Source organism: Mastomys coucha, unplaced genomic scaffold (genome assembly GCF_008632895.1).
Source record: "Mastomys coucha isolate ucsf_1 unplaced genomic scaffold, UCSF_Mcou_1 pScaffold12, whole genome shotgun sequence".
In the NCBI taxonomy this organism is placed as follows: Eukaryota; Metazoa; Chordata; class Mammalia; order Rodentia; family Muridae; genus Mastomys; species Mastomys coucha.
In genome coordinates, this window is record NW_022196894.1 from 67,639,488 (window position 1) to 67,657,906 (window position 18,419).

General features: G+C 36.1%; 1 protein-coding gene across 1 annotated transcript in view; it reads left to right on the forward strand.

The window, feature by feature from the left end:
• Positions 1 to 18,419, forward strand: part of Gbe1 (1,4-alpha-glucan branching enzyme 1) — a 258,423-nt gene that overhangs the window by 38,187 nt on the left and 201,817 nt on the right. The window contains exon 2 of the mRNA XM_031364235.1: positions 7,149 to 7,318. Within this exon, the coding sequence (XP_031220095.1) occupies positions 7,149 to 7,318 (170 nt within the window). The remainder of the gene's footprint in view (positions 1 to 7,148; positions 7,319 to 18,419) is intronic.

Genomic DNA, 18,419 nt, shown 5'->3' on the forward strand with positions numbered 1-18,419 from the left:
GGAGGAGGAGGAGGAGGAGGAGGAGGAGGAGAGAGACAGAGAAGGACAAAGACAGTGAGAGAACCCATGTGCTAAGGCATGTGCATGAGTGCCAGCAGACAGAACATGAGGTCAGGGGCCAGCTCTTGGGAATCTGTTCTCTCCTGCCACCCTGTGGGATTCCAGAATCAAACATAGCTCAAGGTTGGCCAGTGAGGATTGTCATTGACTGAGCCATCTCACTGCCCTGAATAGGAGTTGTTAAAAGTTATATTTTGAAATATAACATTGTTCTATAATTGAATTAATGTTTAGATTTTGTAAAGCTAAAATCAATATTGTAGAATAGTGGCAGATTTTTGTGATTTGACATTTTCTGCTTCATTTTTAATGTTTTAAAAATATTTTATATCGGTTTTCAATACAGAGTCTCTGTACATATCCTCCTGAATGCTGGAATTTAAGGGATGCACTACCACACTTGGTTTTTGGTTTCTTTTAAAAATACCTTTCCTTCCTTCCTTCCTTCCTTCCTTCCTTCCCTACCCCCGTCTCTCTCTTTCTTCCTTCCTTTCTTTCTTTCTTTCTTTCTTTCTTTCTTTCTTTCTTTCTTTCTTTCTTTCTCTCTTCCTTTCTTTCTTTCTTTCTTCCTTCCTTTCTTTCTTTCTTCCTTCCTTCCTTTCTTTCTTTCTTTCTTTCTTTCTTTTTTCCTTTTCTTCTTTTCTTTCTTTTTTTTAGAAGGAAAATAGGAAATAACACAAAAGAATATGCAGATGATCTTGTATAGTCAGTAAATTTTATCTTATATCTTAACAGAGTATTGCTTTTTTCTGTGTTACTCTCAAATGAAGCAATCTTCTTGAATACGTTTATCGCTATCAGTGTTTATTAGTTATTTCATGGAAAAGGCTATTTAGGTATATTACCATTGTGTATTTATTAAATATGTTTTCGTACTACCATTTCAAAATATTTATGATGTGAAGGTATAGGGTTTATATTTAAATTTGGGCATATTTCTAGTCTGTATTCTAATGTTATTCCATCAAAGGATTGCTCATACACATCCTGGCAAAGAATAGGTACTCACTAAAAGCTCCAAATTGAGTCTTTACTATGTTCCAATACTTTAGGTGTTTGTAATACATTAGATTATAGAACAGATATTTTTCTCTGTATTTGTGAAATTTATGTTCTGACTAGTTCTTTCTTTTTTCTTTTTTTTTAAATCATTTTAAATATGAGTGTGTATACTATCTGTAAGTATATGTATATGTGCTCCTGCCTGTGATTGTGGCACATGCTTGTCACAGTTCACATGTGTAGAACAGAGCATAGCCTTGGGCATCTTTCTTTCTTTTTCTTTCTTTGTTTTTTAAATCCAAATTCACTATTTTATTTCCACACTTACAGATAATGAATATTTTTAACCCCATACTTTTATCTATCACTATAAAAATTGATTCCCCCTTTAGGTATTGTCTTTTATTTTTTTAATTGGATATTTTATTTATTAACATTTCAAATGTTATCCCCTTTCCTGGTTTCCCCTCTGCAAACCCACTATCTCCCACCCCCTTTATCCTGCTTCTGTGAGGGTGCTCGCCCACCCACCTACCCACTCCTGCCTCACTGCCCCATCATTCTCTTACATTCCCCAGCATCAAGCCTTCACAGGATCAAGGGCTTCCCCTCCCATTGATGCCAAATAAGGTCCCTTCAGCTCCTTCAGTCCTCCTAGCTCCTCCATTGGGGTCCCTGTGCTCAGTCCGATGGTTGGCTGGCATCTTTCTTTACAATGCTTTTGTTTGAAGACAGGATCTCTCAATTGTCCCTAAGTATTTGAGGGTAGCTGTCAAGTGAGTTGACCAGGATTACTTTGCCATCATGTCCCATTTCTCCTTAGGACCTCTTGGATTATATAAACACACCACATAACTAGCCCTTATGTTTGTTATAGAGATGGAAACTCAGGCCTTTAAACGTGCTCAACAATCCCTTTACCCGCTGAGCCATCCCCTGCTTCTGTCATCACTTTACCTAGCACATTCTTATGCTTTGCTTTCTCCTTTGCTGTTTCCAGTCATATATAGGCTTATCTCTGCTCATAGTGGCTGTTGCATGGTGGACATAAAATAGATGCTCACCAAGTAGATGATATCAGAGGATGGGCTAACAGGACTGTCTAGCCTTAGACTTGAAACTCTACAACTGTGAGCTAAATACATTTTCCCTTCACAGACTTTTTGATTTAATTTAGTTAAAAGTAATTTTTGACAGCTGATACATATAAACAATATTTGATGATCATATTTATCCCCCCGCCCCAGCTCTCTCTTACTCTCTTTCCCCTTCTGGTGACTCCTTTGCTTCACTGCTCTTCCTCTTCCTGTTTTCACCTTTATTTTTGTCTGTGCTTGTGTTGCACAGGTCTAAACCCTGCTGTGTGCTCATGGTTGCAACAGGAAGTCACATCCAGAAGGCAGCATTGTGTAGTGCTCTTCTCCAATATCTGACTTTTACAGTCTTTTCACCTGCTCTGCCGTGATGCTGCCTGGCTTTGCAGGGTATAATATTATATCCGGTTATAGATATCCACTTATAGGTAACTGTTTATAGCTCTCTCTTTATAAAATTAGCTGCTCCAGGTCTTTTGTTAGAGTAACATGAAGCTGACTCTTGCAAACATGCCCTATAAAGTCAAAGTTTAAATTATTTTCAATAATCACTTTCCTATCACACAATTCCAGGGCTTTCAACATTTTTTGTTTAATAAAGATTTCATTAATTTATAGATCCATAGTAGTAAAAAAAAAAATCACCCTTCTATTTATAACCCTTAACCATTTCTCTGCTAACTGTGGTGGCGTATCTCTATAATTCCAGCATTGTGGAAGTTGAACTGGTGGGGCTTCATTACTGTTAATATTTGCATTTGATTAAGGGATATGAAATACTCATTCTAAAGTCTTAAGTGCTTAACCATCATTTGGCAAGCTCAAAATGTGGATACTTTTGTGAATTGTGGATATTTTCCCTGAGAAAAGAAAATTTCTGCTAAACATATATATTAATTATTTTTTTTAATGTTGCTGTGAGAAGACACTATGACCAAGGCATATTATAGAAATGTTATTTTGTGTTTACAGTTTCAGAGAGTTAGTAAACATGACTGCAGTGCTCATGTAGAATGTGTCAAGCAGCTGGAGCAACAGGAGACAAAGGGAGCTCTGGGAAGTTCCTGAGGCCTTAGAAGCCTAGGAGCCTGCTACCCAGACACATCTCCAACAAGACCACACCTCCTAGTCCATCCCAAACAGTTCTGTCAGCTGGGGTCCATTCAAACACATGACTTTATGCTGGCCATTTTCATTCACATCAACACAACACCTGGATCAATTGAATGGTTGAATCAATGCTCTCTTGTCTTCTAAGAGCCCAGACTCCTGCTGTGCTTCTCTTCAGTCTCTTCCCTTTACCTATTAGAAAACCTTCTTGAGCCTCCACCTTTGAGCTTCTTCCCTGGATAGAGAATTTCCTCTAGGAAGCAGAGAACAGAATAAAATCTCATAATCTGAGCAACTGAGGAAGGAACTTCCACTAAGAGTTTCTTTTATTTTTATGCTCACCTATAAGGACTTGAACATGGGTTCTAAATTTTCAGTTAGGTCACGAACTCTTCTTTAAGATACATCTGTGGGATTCAGAACCTTGTCTGAAATTGGAGCATCTATACGGACATAGGATCTGGTGTAAGTCATCTTCTAGGAGAACAAATTTTAGCCTGTTCCCCCAACCCCCTACATCCCTATTTCCTTTTATTTCCTTAGAGTAGCCTCTCTATGGGTTTAATTCATTCAATCAATTTTGTATTTAACTAGATTTTATCCCAAACCTGTATATTACAGTCAGTACAGAATACTGAGAGCATGTTCTATACTCTTACCTGACTGTATTTTTATGGAAGAGATTCTCAGAGTCGTCTGGAATTTGGGAGCAAAACATAAATGTTCCCTAATTAACATGTACATTAAAGTTTAAACAAGTGTTACAAATGAAAGGAAGCTGCTGTTTAAAAGAATAGCGATGTACTGCCATTTCCACTTGGAGAAAAGCTACAGCCAGTACCTACTGAGTACGTGCTGGCTGCTGTGGGAAGCATCCTACTGTGCCTTCATTGATCCCCCATGACCTATGAGGTTTCTCTGCATTGAACAGGGGTGGAGAGAGAAGAGGAGAGAACTTTAAGTGGCCTATTCAAGGTCATATACAGAGGCTAAAATAATAAACCTGGACTGATTATTTCTAAAGATGAAGCTGCTGTTGTCCTGTGCTGTGACTTCTAATTGTAAGATGAATAGCCATAGGAGTAAAACCTAAGCACTGCCTTCTTCAGGACAGAGGATTTTAGTTTGAGATGTTATTGAAGATACCTCTTGGGACCGACAGTGATACATCCTATTGGTCTTATCCCCCTGACCTTGAACAATGTATGTCTATGTGCCTCTATTTTTTCTTTTTATATAAAAAAAGGTTAATTGATATAGGTTGCATCTGATAGTATTTATAATAATTTTTCACGCCTGTTCAAAATGCTTGGTCCTATATTAACATCATAATGTAGTTTTGGTTACCAAAATTTGACCTAGTTTTTAAGCATCCTATAAATTCATAGAAAAGATATTAAGGAAGCCGATGGTAGCCTGAGAGGGCATAGGCATGATGAGCTTGCTGTGCCTCCAGGCACTTCCTTTTCTGAGCCATAGTGATTTCAAAGTGGAATGTACATCCCTGCATCAGAAGCTAAGGGGCTGACCTTGAGGGGAGGCAAACTCTTTGGTGAAAGTAATAGAGTGCTATAATCCTGTTTCTATTGAGACTTTTCCAAATGGAGCACTGGAACAAAAGCTTAGCAAATTTATACGAATGATTTTAAAAAAAAAAAGCCTCCTTAAATCTAAGAATGTTTTTAATCCTTCAAATGTAGATTGACAATAAAATAATATGTATTTAACCTTTAGACATGTGTGTCTTTAAAAAATAAGTTAGCATTTTTCTTTATATTATAATTTGTTTCTTATTTATTTTTGTCCTAAATCCTGATTTCTTTTGTTAGTTGTTTCATATCATTTTGTCAGTTTATTGTCTGATAATTCCTTAATGGCATTTGCCCCGAATTAGAGTTTCCTTAAAAGCGAATTGTATCTAAAAAGGTGTCCCCATGAAATAAAATGCATGTAAAGAAGCAGATCTTACTAATATACGATTCTATTTGTACAAAGAAACTTTTCAGATTTTAAAGAGGTTCTGTTTTTGTTTGTTCTGTTTTTTTTTTTTTTCTTGCATCCTGTCAGATCAGTCACCTGCTTTGTTTGCCTAGATCATCATTTTAAGTATTTTGAAACTGTTAGCTCTGTTTGAATTCTCAGGGAACTGAGGTTATGGCTTGAATAAAAGTACGTGAAGCTGAGGTCATGGCTGGCAGTGGCATGGGACCTGTGCTGTCCTTTTTACTGCAGCTTCTGTGTTCTTGTTGCTTCCAACACGAGAAGGCAAATCTCAGTAGCATGCTTGTGTCATCTTGTGTTTCTTAAGTATGTTGAGTGCCTCATCAGCACGCACAGAACCCACACAGCTTTACTAAGGGGCCCAGCGTATGTCTGGGGTAAGGACTTCGGTGAATCTGGGATTCTCTTGTACATTATCCCTTGTTTGACCTCATTCTTCCTAGAGAAGTATTGTATTTTTTTTTTGGCCCCAAATCCTGATTTCTTTTGTTAGTTGTTTTGTATTGTTTAGTCATTTTATTGTCTGATTATTACTTAATGGGATTTGCTCTGAATTAGAGCAATTCTTGTCATTTAATGTGTGAACATTTTGTAAGTTGATTCAGCTAGTTTCCCATTGTAAACTATGTAGATCATTCCCCATAGTTTGGTGATAAATCAGTGCCATAATTGTATGTATACTTAGTTTTATTTTACTTTTTATAGAACATATCTAAAGAATATATTTCTTTATCTTCCTTCCGTCTTTTCTCTTTCTTTCTTCCTTCCTTCCTTTCTTCCTTTCTCTTTCTTTCTTTCTTTCTCTCTTTCTTTCCTTCTTTCTTTCTTTCTGTCTAATTAATTATTCCATTTGTTTACATCTCAAATGATATCCCACTTCTTGGTTACTCCTCCACCAACCCCCCATCCCATATCAACCCTTCCCTCCTCTCCTTTGCATGTATGAAAGTGCTCCGGTATCCATAATGGGCTAGAGGCAAGCCTTCAGGGCATTTTCTTAATTAGTGATTGATGTGGGGAGGACTCAGCCCATTGTGGGTGGGGTCTCCCTGGGCTGGTGGTCTTCCTTTCTATGAGGCTGAGCAAGCTTTTCGGTGACCTCTGCATAAGCTCCTGTGTCCAAGTTCCTGCTCTGTTTGAGTGGCTTCCTGACTTCCCTCCATGATGAACAGTGATTTGGAAGTTAAATAAACCCTCCCCTCCCCTCCCTGTGTTGCTTTTGTTCATGTGTTTCATTACAACATTTATAACCCCAAGTTAAGACAGTCTACTTCGCGGTTTGTTCCTTTATTTTTTACTGGCTTCTTTTTTCAAGTTTCCTTTGATGTAAAGATGAATTAGTGAAAAGAAGTAGAGGTTTTTTGTTTGTTTGTTTTTGTTTTTGTTTTTGGATTTATTTATTTTTAAATGGGGAATGATCCTCGAATCCTGAGGAACTAGAGGAGGATCAGGAGCAGCCACATGCTTGCTGCGCCTATCTAGTTTGGGAATCGTCAGTTTCACTTTATGCCTACTGGCTTTGTGATTGACATGGTATTGTTCTTTCAGTGGTCAGATGATTTAGAGTAAGAATAAACCAACTATAGCCCACAGGTCAGATTCCACCTGCCACCTCCCATATTTGTAAACACACAGTTATTGGAAACAAGCAAGCCTTTCATTAACATATTATTTGTGGCCTCTTTCATGCTTCGGAGACACAGTTGAGTAGCTGTGACCGAGACCAGATGCCTGCCGAAGCCTCTGCCCTACCGCAGGACACTTTTGTGAAGCTCTGGTGGAGAGGAATTTTAGTTTCTTGCTGATTTGACTATGTTACTTTCTTTTTGTTGGAAGGCAAACATTCTAACCTCTTTTCTTTCTTTTGTACTTTTTTCAAAGGTATAAGAAGTTTAGCCAGGTTTTGCATGACATTGGAGAGAATGAAGGTGGTATCGATAAGTTCTCCAGAGGCTATGAGTCATTTGGCATCCACAGATGTTCTGATGGTGGCATATACTGCAAAGAATGGGCCCCAGGGGCAGAAGGAGTTTTTCTTACTGGAGAATTCAGTAAGTATTTTTGAAAGCATTGAGGATATTAATATTTTATTTTTCTGTCATGAAGACTTAATTTGCATGCTAAATTATATTAATATTAATGATTCAAATAGTTATCTGACTTTCTAGCTAATGTCATAGTATTCACTAAATATTTTACTTCATGTAGTCTAATTGCTTCTGCTATCTTATAATATGTGTATTCATGAATCTTTACTTTCTGGAATACAGTGCACAAAAAAATAGCAGAATGTGACAAAAATAGTGTTAGAAATAAGACTGCAAATTACTCAATATTGCTGCCATATTCTGACAAAAAGGATACAATGTTGCTAAAAATATTGGCCTAGATAATCTCATGAGCTTTTGCAGTCACTAGCTGGTATCACATTTCTTGGATCCTTTGTAGTCTTATTTTGCTTTTGAGTTTTCAGTTAACATAGATATTCAGTCTACTAAATAGGGACCTCAATGACTCTGATGCTGTTTGTCTCTGTCATCTTCATCTTTCTTTTCTTTTGTCACCTGTACTGTTGCCTACACTAGACAGAGTTAAGCCTACAACCAAAGTACAATATCAAGAAACAAGACTTCTTAGCTTGTAGTCTAGTGGTTGGAAGGAGAACAAAAAACAAAAAACAAAAACAAACAATAAAAGGAGAGCAAGATGAAAGCCCCCCAAAACAAAAAACATACCAAGAAAAGCTCCCCCCACCCCCACCCCCCTCTCCAAAAAAAACCCTGTAAGACAACCTGCCATGCTTTATGTTTGGAGAATAAGTAAATACTGTAATAGAACAAGAAAGAAAGCTATCTTTTGAAAGTGAAATAACTGGATAAAACACATTGTCAAAAAGTCTTTGATACCAGCAAAAGAAACATGAAAATGATTATAATCTTTGTATCATAGAGGAGTAATAATACTTCAGATTTGATATTATCAGGCTAAAATGCTTTCCATGCAGTATTAATCTATTTCTAGACATTCTGGAAATGACAAATGTATAGGCTAGAAAATAGACTATTGTTGTCAGGGCATGAGGGCACGGGGGTACCATTTGGAATGAGAAAAGTGTTTTAAACCACAGTCACTGTGCTGGTGTATTAGTTACTTTCTGTTGCTGTGTTAAAGACCATCATCAAAAATGACTTGCAGCAGAGTTAATTTGTTAGTTTGTGGTGGTTTGAATAGGTTTGCTCCCCCCACCCCTATTTAGGGGATAGAGGTTGCAGTTCTTTATGATTTTCAGGCCAATTTGGGCTACATAGTAAGCTCCAGATCTGGGATATATAATGAGACCTTGTCTTGAAAATTAAAAAGAAAAAAAAGACATTAGCAGAAGTTTTAGATTTCATCTAAGGAAATACTTACTGTCTTAAGAGAAATAAAGATTTTTTAGTGTGAAGTACAAGAATACTTTAATAAGTTTTTTTAGTATTTTATTTAGCCTAATGTATAAAGGTATTATCAAATTAACATTTTGTTTTTAAAACTCATTAACAGATATTCTTATTCTCTTTTTTGTACTAAGTCTTTGAAAACATGATGGCAAATTTGATCTCAGATGCTGACATTTCATGAGAAATACTTATTAGCACGTATTTTGATTTAACAAAATTGCTAGTTTAACAGTAGATTCACAAACCTGGAATTTTTTTTTTCAACTTAGTTAAAATTTTTTCAGTAAATGACTTGAATAACAATTTTGAATATTAAATTTAATAAAATAATAAATTAATAAAAATGAAATTAGTGTAAAATTCAGTGTCTCAGTAGTATTAATTAACCTCATTTCTAATTCTCAATAGCCATATTTGGTACAGAATATCTTATTAACATTTACTTTTTTTTTCTTCTAATTTAGTGCTGAGAATTGAGCTCTGGGTTTTATCCATGTTAGGGTAAAAGCTATATGTCCCCTTCTGCTCCACCTGCCCTGCACTCAACTTTATTGATTCTTTCTGTTTCTACTTATTATTCTATGAGTATTCATTGAGACTATTCGAGTTTAGAGTCCCCCCCATTTATTTATTTTGCATTCATGTTTTTATGCATGTGCATGCTTGTGAAGGTTAGATGGTATCTTGCAGGAGTCTAGTCTCTCCTTCTACCATTGAGTTTTGGAACGTCTACCACTTAGGCCTGAAGGCTTGATGGCAAGTTCCCTTATCTAGTGTACCATTTTACTGGGCCTCAGGTTAAATTTTATATAATGCTCTGCCTCCCAAAAGTAATGCAAGAATTTCAACTAAAATGATTCTAGTATTTTGTTCTCTGTAATATTTACAAGTAGAATATTTTTATAAATATCAAAATACTAGTAAGAAACTGAAAGGTACATTCTGACATCATAGTTATTACAAATGTTGATTTATTTATTAAAACTACCAGAGTTGTTTGAATAATTAGATTTAAAATGTTTAAGTATTGTGTTTAAGTACATTTAACTGTTAAAAATACAATTATTTAAAAGTTTTTTTGTAAAGTGAATTTAAATTAATGTGGTACATATTTCAAAATATACCTTTTTTTGTTAATTTGTGTGTGTGTGTGTGTGTACGTATGTGTGTGTGTGTGTGTGTATGTGTGTGTGTGTATGCGTGTGTGTGTGTGTGTGTGTACGTGTGTGTGTGTGTGTGTGTGTGTGTGTGTGTGTGTGTGTGGTTTCTCAGAGGACGAGTTGTAGGAGTTGTTCTTTTCTTCCAGGGACCTAACTGAGCTTGTAAAGCTTGCTGACATATTGCTCTGTAGTCATCTGTATTTAATGTGAAGAAGTTCTGTGTTAACTTTTTCCTTTTGTCTTGAACTGAGTTTTAAAATCCCACCTTTCATGAAGTTGTATTGTCTTACTTTAATGCTCTCCAAATCCTGGAGATAGCATTTACCCAAATGATTTTTGATCAACCAAAATTTACTTAATGATTAAGGTAGCGAGGACCTAGCATTTAATAAATGAACCTCATTTTTTTTAAACTGCAGTAGGATATCAACACACATGAAACTGATTAAAAGCAGTCAAGACTAGACACTATTTTAGAGATATTCAAAACACAAACCAATTATATTTTAGTAAATGGGGGAGGATAAATTTTTTTCTGCAAATCAATAAGTGACCATCTCATGGCCTCTCTGTGTGAGGTCTCAACTGCCTTTGTCACTAAGGAGCTGAGCTTGGGACACCTGTGATTTTCAATGGAAAGTTGGTGGCTTATCTGGATTACCTACTGAGAGAGTGTTTCCAAACAACACAGTGAAACAAACAAATGAGCAAACAAACAAGCAATACTACCACAACCTCAGCCTGTGACAGTTCAGAGGGAGCAGTCTTGGCTCCTTTGGTGTCTCTGAATGAAGTCTCCTGCACTGAATGAGCAGAACCTTTATAAATCAGACAAGTGAGAAATTTATGAGCTAGTCATACATTTAAAAGAATATTTATTTGAGAAAGTGTGTGAGTTGTAAGGGAGCATAAGTCTAAAACTGAGAATTTTGCTGCTGTTGATAATCTGGTTCAAAATACATTCTTAAAAAAAAAATTACCTAACCACTGCCCTCCTCTGGCATAAGAGATTCTGTTTTGTTTTGCCTTTTCAATAAATATTATCTCTTTTATACTCCACACATATTAATTAATTGAACAAGAAGTTATACCCCCATTTAGCTTTTTTTTTTTTTTTTGAAGACAAAGATTATTAGAAAAACTTATTATAAGTTTTCTGGTATTTAGATATTTGCTAATGAAAAAAAGCTGTTGATCAACTCACAAATTACAATCAATTTTAAATTTGAAAACCTGATAAAGTGTTGTTCTAGATGGCTTTGATTATAAAGATAATATTTTTTTTAAAAGGAGTTCAGATATATATGACTTTATACTTAACCAGCTGATAAACTGAGGCAGCAGCCACCTACTTCATCACTTCTGTGGAATTAACCTTTAGCTACACACTGATCATTTTAAATTTCCCTGTATTTTCCTTTGTCATGTAGCAGAAATTTGACTTGAGACATTGCTTCTTAACCTATTTTCTGGGATTAATAAAAAAACAACAACAAAAACCCCAACCTAATTCTGCTTGTTTTCATTGTAGTAGTTAAAGAATCCTTTTATACTGATTTCATCCTAAAACTTCATACTTATTATAGAGTCAAGCTATAAAAATCAGCAACAAGGGCTGGAGAGATGGCTCAGAGGTTAAGAGCACTGACTGCTCTTCCAGAGGTCCTGAGTTCAATTTCCAGGAACCACATGGTGGCTCAGGATCATCTGTGGTAGGATTTGGTGCCCTCTTCTGGTGTTTCTGAAGACAGTTACAACACACCCATAAATACAGTAAACAAGTCTTTAAAAAAAAGCAACAAAATATTGTGCTAAGTGATAAATTAACTATTATATTTAGTTGACAAAGAAAATATGCCAAATTATTTTTCTCTACATTGTTAGCTTTGTGATAAATTTTGAAATTAAAATTAAACTTAAAAATTTCTATACTTAAAAAATATATGTATAGTATAGACTACTCTGGATGGTAAAGCCTAGAATCCTAGTGAAGCTGGGCTAAGCAGGAGTTTCTCAAATGCAACGATAAAAGTAAAATGAACGAGTGGCTAGGTCAATAACGGCTGGACTACGGTTTACAGGTAGAGTGCCTGCCTAGGGTACATAGGTACTATGTACACTATGAAGACTCAGCTCCAAAGCTCAGAGTGGCAAGAAAAGAATATACAATCTTTAATTCTGTTTTGTGGAAAATTATACCTGTTTTTTAAAAAAATTCTTTAGTGCTTTCCAATCAGTGTCTTGTCTTATAATCTATTTAGAAACCGATAATTCTATACATTTGTTATTTTCAGGGCTTAGTCATAATTTTTTTTTTCTATCTGACCTGAGAACATTTTAGTTAGAATTGCTTTGAGAAAACGAACATAAATTCTTTTTAAGAAATAAGTTGTAATGAGTTGGTGTTTAAAAGGAAGGATTCGGGTTTGAAAATACTGCTGAGTTCCATAACCAGGTCTCTTCATGGGACTCTGTGGGAGACAAAGATGCTATGTGGATGTTTCCTGCCTGGCTTGCTTTGGGTCCTTCTTTACAAATGTGCAGCATCTATACCATGTTCAATGCTACATTTATGAAGAGAAGATGTATTTTCAAATGCTAAGGCATTACTGTATTCATTTCGGAAGGAGCTAGATCTCATAAAAATTAATAGTCAACTTCCAAACTGAGGAAGACCTAGTTACCTAGCTAGCTACTGCCATGTATTATTTTTTTAAACCATTTAATTTATTATTTGAGTATGTATGTGGGCATTAATGTATGGGGTGTGTGTGTGTGCGCGTGCATGTGTGTGTGTGTGTGTGTGTGTGTGTGTGTGTGTGTGTGTGTGTGTGTGAAGCTGGACTATAGTCATCTGGAATGTGTTTTTTCCTTCTATGTTAGGATCTGAGGAATCAAATTTAGGTACCTGTTGAGCCATCCTGCTGGCCTGCCACCTGTGTTTTAAAAACTTCTTGACAAAAGAACTTCACATTTTACAAAGTACATTTATTTTCTTTATTTGAAGGAAATTGAGACTTTTTTTTCTTTTTCTTTTACTCACTTATAAAAGGGCATCCTTGCAGGGAGCTAGCAGGTGTAGTAACAACCCGGAATGGTACCCGCAATGGGATTTAGCACTGGAGCATTGCTAAGGATATTGAATTCACCTTCAATTTTGAAAGTTTTTTTTGTGTGGATTTCATGTCATCTTCCTAATTTTATGTGAGATCTAAAATAGATTCCAAATTTTACAGCAGTGTACTTGATTTAGCATCATAGTTTGAGAGGTGCTGACTGGAAACGTAGTAATTACATTGATTGGTTTATAGGTATTTTATAAATTGAACACTGCAATTGTGACATCACTTGCTTTTGCATTGCCTTCCTTCCCCTAATGTGTCAGCTGTCACTGCAGTGTGCTGTCTTACACACAGCTCCAACATTTGAACAGCTTAGGAAGGGAAAGCCTTCTCTATCTACTCACGTTGGCTTCAAAAATCAGTTGTGGGTCTGCCCAGTGTGTCTGATTCCTTGTAGAATTCAGGAAAATGGAGAAACATCTCCATGGGACATTGCTGATCTCCTAGAAGATGGGTGGTGGGTGGAGAGGAAGATCAGTGGCAGCATCCGGGGTAGCTCTAAAAGCTTTGACTTACAAGTCAAATGTGATTTGTACTTTGCCTTCATCACATAATCCAGACCAGCCCTATGTCAATGAGGCATGCTTAGAGGATGCATACTGTTTCATGGAGATGCTCAACAGGGTCAGCGATACAGTTATTCACCTGTCTGTTAAGGACAGGGATACAGCCTATACTTTCTTATAACCATTTCTTGTTTCTTGTTATCTTGTTTCCATGGGAATACCATAGAATGTACCTACCCAGATGGAGACTATGAAATCACTACACTGTATAATCTACACAGGTACATGTATATTTCAGTTGTTGACCAAAATGTCATTGTATAGCAAATGCCTGTATATGATCCCAGAAAATGCTCACACTTTTGTATATCACACATAAATTTTGCTGATTTCACTATAGTCACTGACTTTAATTTTTTTTTTTTTTCTGAGGGAAGGGGGTTGAACGGACAGGAGACTGCTCTGCTTAGATTGTTTAGAAGTTTCTTGGTTTCTGACTTCTGGATTCCAATGGAGCTTCAAAGGAATTCTTTACCTGGTAGATATTCTCAACTCCCCATGAGTTTTCTGTGCATTGTTACATGGCTTACCTTCAGTTTGCTTACTGGAGTTTTGATGTTTCTATAAAACAGGGTTTAGGACTATTCTGGGAACTGCTGGGCTGAGGGGTGGCAAATTGCAAGCTAGGTCAGAAAAGCTTTAGAGTGCTGCTTACCAAAACAGTGTCCCTGCTGAGAAATGTCCTCTGTAATGACTGTGGCTCTAAAATAAGCAATCAGCAAAAAGCCATTTTGTAGAAAGTTCTCAGTACGTCTTTTCAGTTTTCAACTTGATACTGGTTCTTTAGCCCCTCTTCTGTTTATTGGATCTGGTGCATTTGCTTCTGTTTATAGACGCACTGTAAGTAGTGGCCATTGACTCCCACAGAACACTGAGCACCGGAGTGGATTTCTTCCTTCCTGTTCCATGCATGCAGTCTGCATCTACCTCTTTCATCTTGTGCATATTGTGAAGTGAACATTTCCTCCCAACCGCCCTCCTGTGAATGATAATTCTTCTCATTATAATTCTGTGCCATAATATTATATGAAATGATGAACTATGTATATGACAGAAAATAAACTTGTGTGGTATTAGCAAAGTCTGAACAAGGATAACTTGGAAGAAATAAATTATGTGCCGGTGAGATGAGAGAAGATATACATTTAAATGAATTTTACGTGCTTCCCCCCACCCCATATGTCTTATACCTTTCATTCCACTGTAATTGAAGTGGAGCTGGAAGCTGTGGAGTTTGTAATTTCTTTATTGTTTCTATAAAGTGAGGTGGCTCACAGTCCTTATAGAAGATCCAACTGAAAAACATGATTTTAGCCTTCCATCAGAAGATGAGTGGATATATGCTTATGTTTATGTTTTTCTTAAAAAGATTTATTTGTAAATCCGTACATGTATAGATATATGTCTGTGTGTTTTCCTTGTCCTGTTTTAACTAATATTTTTATTCCATGTACAGTTTCAGACTCCAGTTGTGCTAGATCACAGAGTCTTGTTGGAATGCTTAATGGGATTATATTTGTGGAGATGCATCCTTCCTAGGATTTTAGGAGATTGCTGTTAGAGACCTTAATGCTTGAAGGGAGATTTTGAACTGCATGATATAAGTAGTAATTTTCTATCACCATATTGCCTTTTTTTGGTAAAAATCCTCTTAAAATTTTATGCTGTGTGGATAAGATGGTACTTCCTGTTAGTATTAAAGTTTTGATATTTCACTTGGATGTAAAGTCTGTAAACTTTTAAAAATTTTTACCAGTTGTCTATTGAAATTTTAACAATTTTGTCTATTAGAATGATTTTATTAAACTTACCATTTACTTATGCAACAGGATATTATTCTTTGATTATATTAGAAACTTTCTTAGAGGAGTGATGCTCTATGTTATAATTGTCTCATCGATCTAGGACCGTGACAGATTTTAACATAGATCAACATTTTCAGCCTCTTGATCACAATGCAGCTACTCATTTAATTTTGAACAAAGAAACTGTCATTTGTGATAGACACTTAAGAAAATTCCAGCTTAATTTGTTGGTATTTTCCTTCTTATGCCACAGATAATGATATGCCAGTATCATTTTGTACTGTGGAAGGGTTTATAGAAATGTGGCTTACCTATCAAAGGTGGGCAGCATTCACCGCCTACCCCCCACCCCCAAACCCCATGTATTTACCTTCAGAGCACATGTCTATCATTTTTTGTGAAGCCTTGAGGATTGCTGTTGTAGTTGGCTTCTCATCTCATTCTCGTCTCAAATCCACCTTCTTTTTCTCTATACTAGTTTGAATTCTTCACGTTTTACTTTTTTATTGAAAATAGATTTTTAAATACAATATATTTTGATTATGGTTTCCTGTCCCCCAACCCTTCCCAATTCTTCCTTACCTCCACACCCATCCAAGTCCACAAAATCAAACAAACCCTAGGGTTCTAACTGGTGTCTAAATCTGTATAAAACCAAACAAAAAGATAAAAAGCCTCCCACCCCCCAAAGTACAAAATACACATTCAGATGCTGAGACTTTACATTGGCCCACATGGAAGATCCATAAAAACAAACTCAGAAACCATACTATATAAGCAAATGATCTTGGATTTGAAGTTCTTGTCATACAGATCTTTCACTTGCTTAGTTAGAGTCACACCAAGGTATGTAATATTATTTGTGACTATTGTAAAGGGTGTTGTTTCCCTAATTTCTTTCTCCGCCTTTTTATCCTTTGAGTAGAGGAAGGCTACTGATTTGTTTGAGTTGATTTTATATCCAGCTAGTTTGCTGAAGTTGTTTATCAGCTTTAGGAGTTCTCTGGTGGAATTTTTGGGGTCACTTATGTATACGATCATATCCTCTGCAAATAGTGATATTTTGACTTCTTCCTTTCCAATTTGGGGGCATCTTGAAGTAAGTACCACTCACTGCGGGTCAGGGCCTTACAGGCTCACCTTAGATTTTCTACAAAGCATTCTCCTTTCTTGGCAGCAGTAGATAATATATCTTACTTTTTTTTTTTTTCTTCTATAAGCAGATAGACTTTGTCTCAAACCCCCTCAAGAGTAGAGGTTTCAATCAGACAGAACATCACTCAATAAACATATCAAATAATTTGTTTTGGTCCTGAAGTGGATGCCAAGATAATGACTTTATGGAAGAGGACCATGCAGGCTCCAGGGTTCTGAGTTAGTCTAAGAAACTTAGTGGAACTTCGGAGTTGTTCATTGCATGGGGAATTTGAGATTAGCCAGCATTATACTGAGTTTTCCCTGAATGTGATTTAAAGGAACAGACCATAAAAGCCATTTTTTACAAAAGTTTTTTTAAGTGAGATTACATTGTCTATTCAGAGGAAGAGAAGTTTTGTTTCTGTTTTTGTGGATTGATTCCTTTGTAACAGACGGTTTGGTAGGACCATAGATAGTCTGATGAGACTCTTCTGCTTCTCCCTGTAGATATCACAACTATTTGAAAACAGGCCATAGGAAATTACAGTTTATTTTAGAGTATCTTACTGGGAAGGAAGACTGGGAGGAATGTATGTGTGTGTGTGTGTGTGTGTGTGTGTGTGTGTGTGTTTCTTTTTTTTACCAGAGGAGGAACTTATTTACTATACAAAGATTTTACAGCTTATTTGATGACTTTGCATGACCTTGGTGGAGAAAGCCTTGGAGTTGAGACATTGGTGGACAGACACACCTAGGTCAGACTGTTTAGTTATTTATCTGTTTCTCTTGTTTCCTAAGTAAAATCTCCTTCCTGTCAAGATCACAGGGTAGAACTGGAGAGTGGGCAAGGGAGTGGGATCACTGCCCCTCCTTGCCCTTCTTGCTAATGTGACCATATTGTGTAAATCTACCTTTTCTGCCTTTGACTATTAATTTTTCCCATTTAATTGGCTTATTGGAGGTAGGCTCCAAACCCTGCTTCTTCAAGTGGAAACTGCAACCCTGGCATTTGGAGTGACACCCCTCTTCTTCATTTCTTCCTTACTTTCCTCCTCCTTCTTCCTCATTTCCTGTGACTCTAGCTAACCTAGTATCTGATGCTGAAAAGTGAATGGGTCTCAGACTTCCACAAAGTCAAATTGCTAGCTTTATAATGATTTATCAGTCTTCTAAAATAACATCAAGCAATTCATGCAAGATTATTTATGTATCTAAAACCTATATAAATTCTATAAATTCATTTTGTCTTACACTTTCCTTAGCTTAAAAACTTATGAAAAGATTTGTAAGTTTCTTACAGTTATTCTATCAGCTAAATGCTTTAACTATTTTTTATCTAAAAATACCATAGCATATGTACCATACATAATTTCTCCTTCATGTTGCATTGCTTTCTTCATCTTAGGTATAGTGCTATTTATATGTCAGATACTATACTATTTATTGGAAATTCTATGATGTAAATGAGAGTAAAAATGTTCTTATCCAGTAAGTGTGTGAATGAATGGTAATCACATAATATAATAACATTATATTGAACATTTGTTCCTATTCTGAGAATTTGTTGGCATTTGTATGTTATATTTTAGTTAAAAATATATATTTGTAAAGGTAATCTTTATGAAGATATTTTAGTAAATAATTTAGTAAGTGTAGGGGTTTACATGAGAATGGCTCCCTTATGCTCATATATTTGAATGCTTGGTCTGTAGTTAATGGAATTGTTTGAGAAGGATAAGGAGGTGTGGCCTTATTGGAGGAGGGTTGTTACTGGGGTTGGGCTTTGTGTTTTTAAAAGCTTACATTGTTTCCAGTTAGCTCTCTGTCCTCTCTCTGGTTCTCTCTTCTCTGCCACTTTCTCACTCTCCCCTCTTTCTCTATACAACACTTCTTTCTCTCCATCTCTTTTTCTTTCTCTCCCT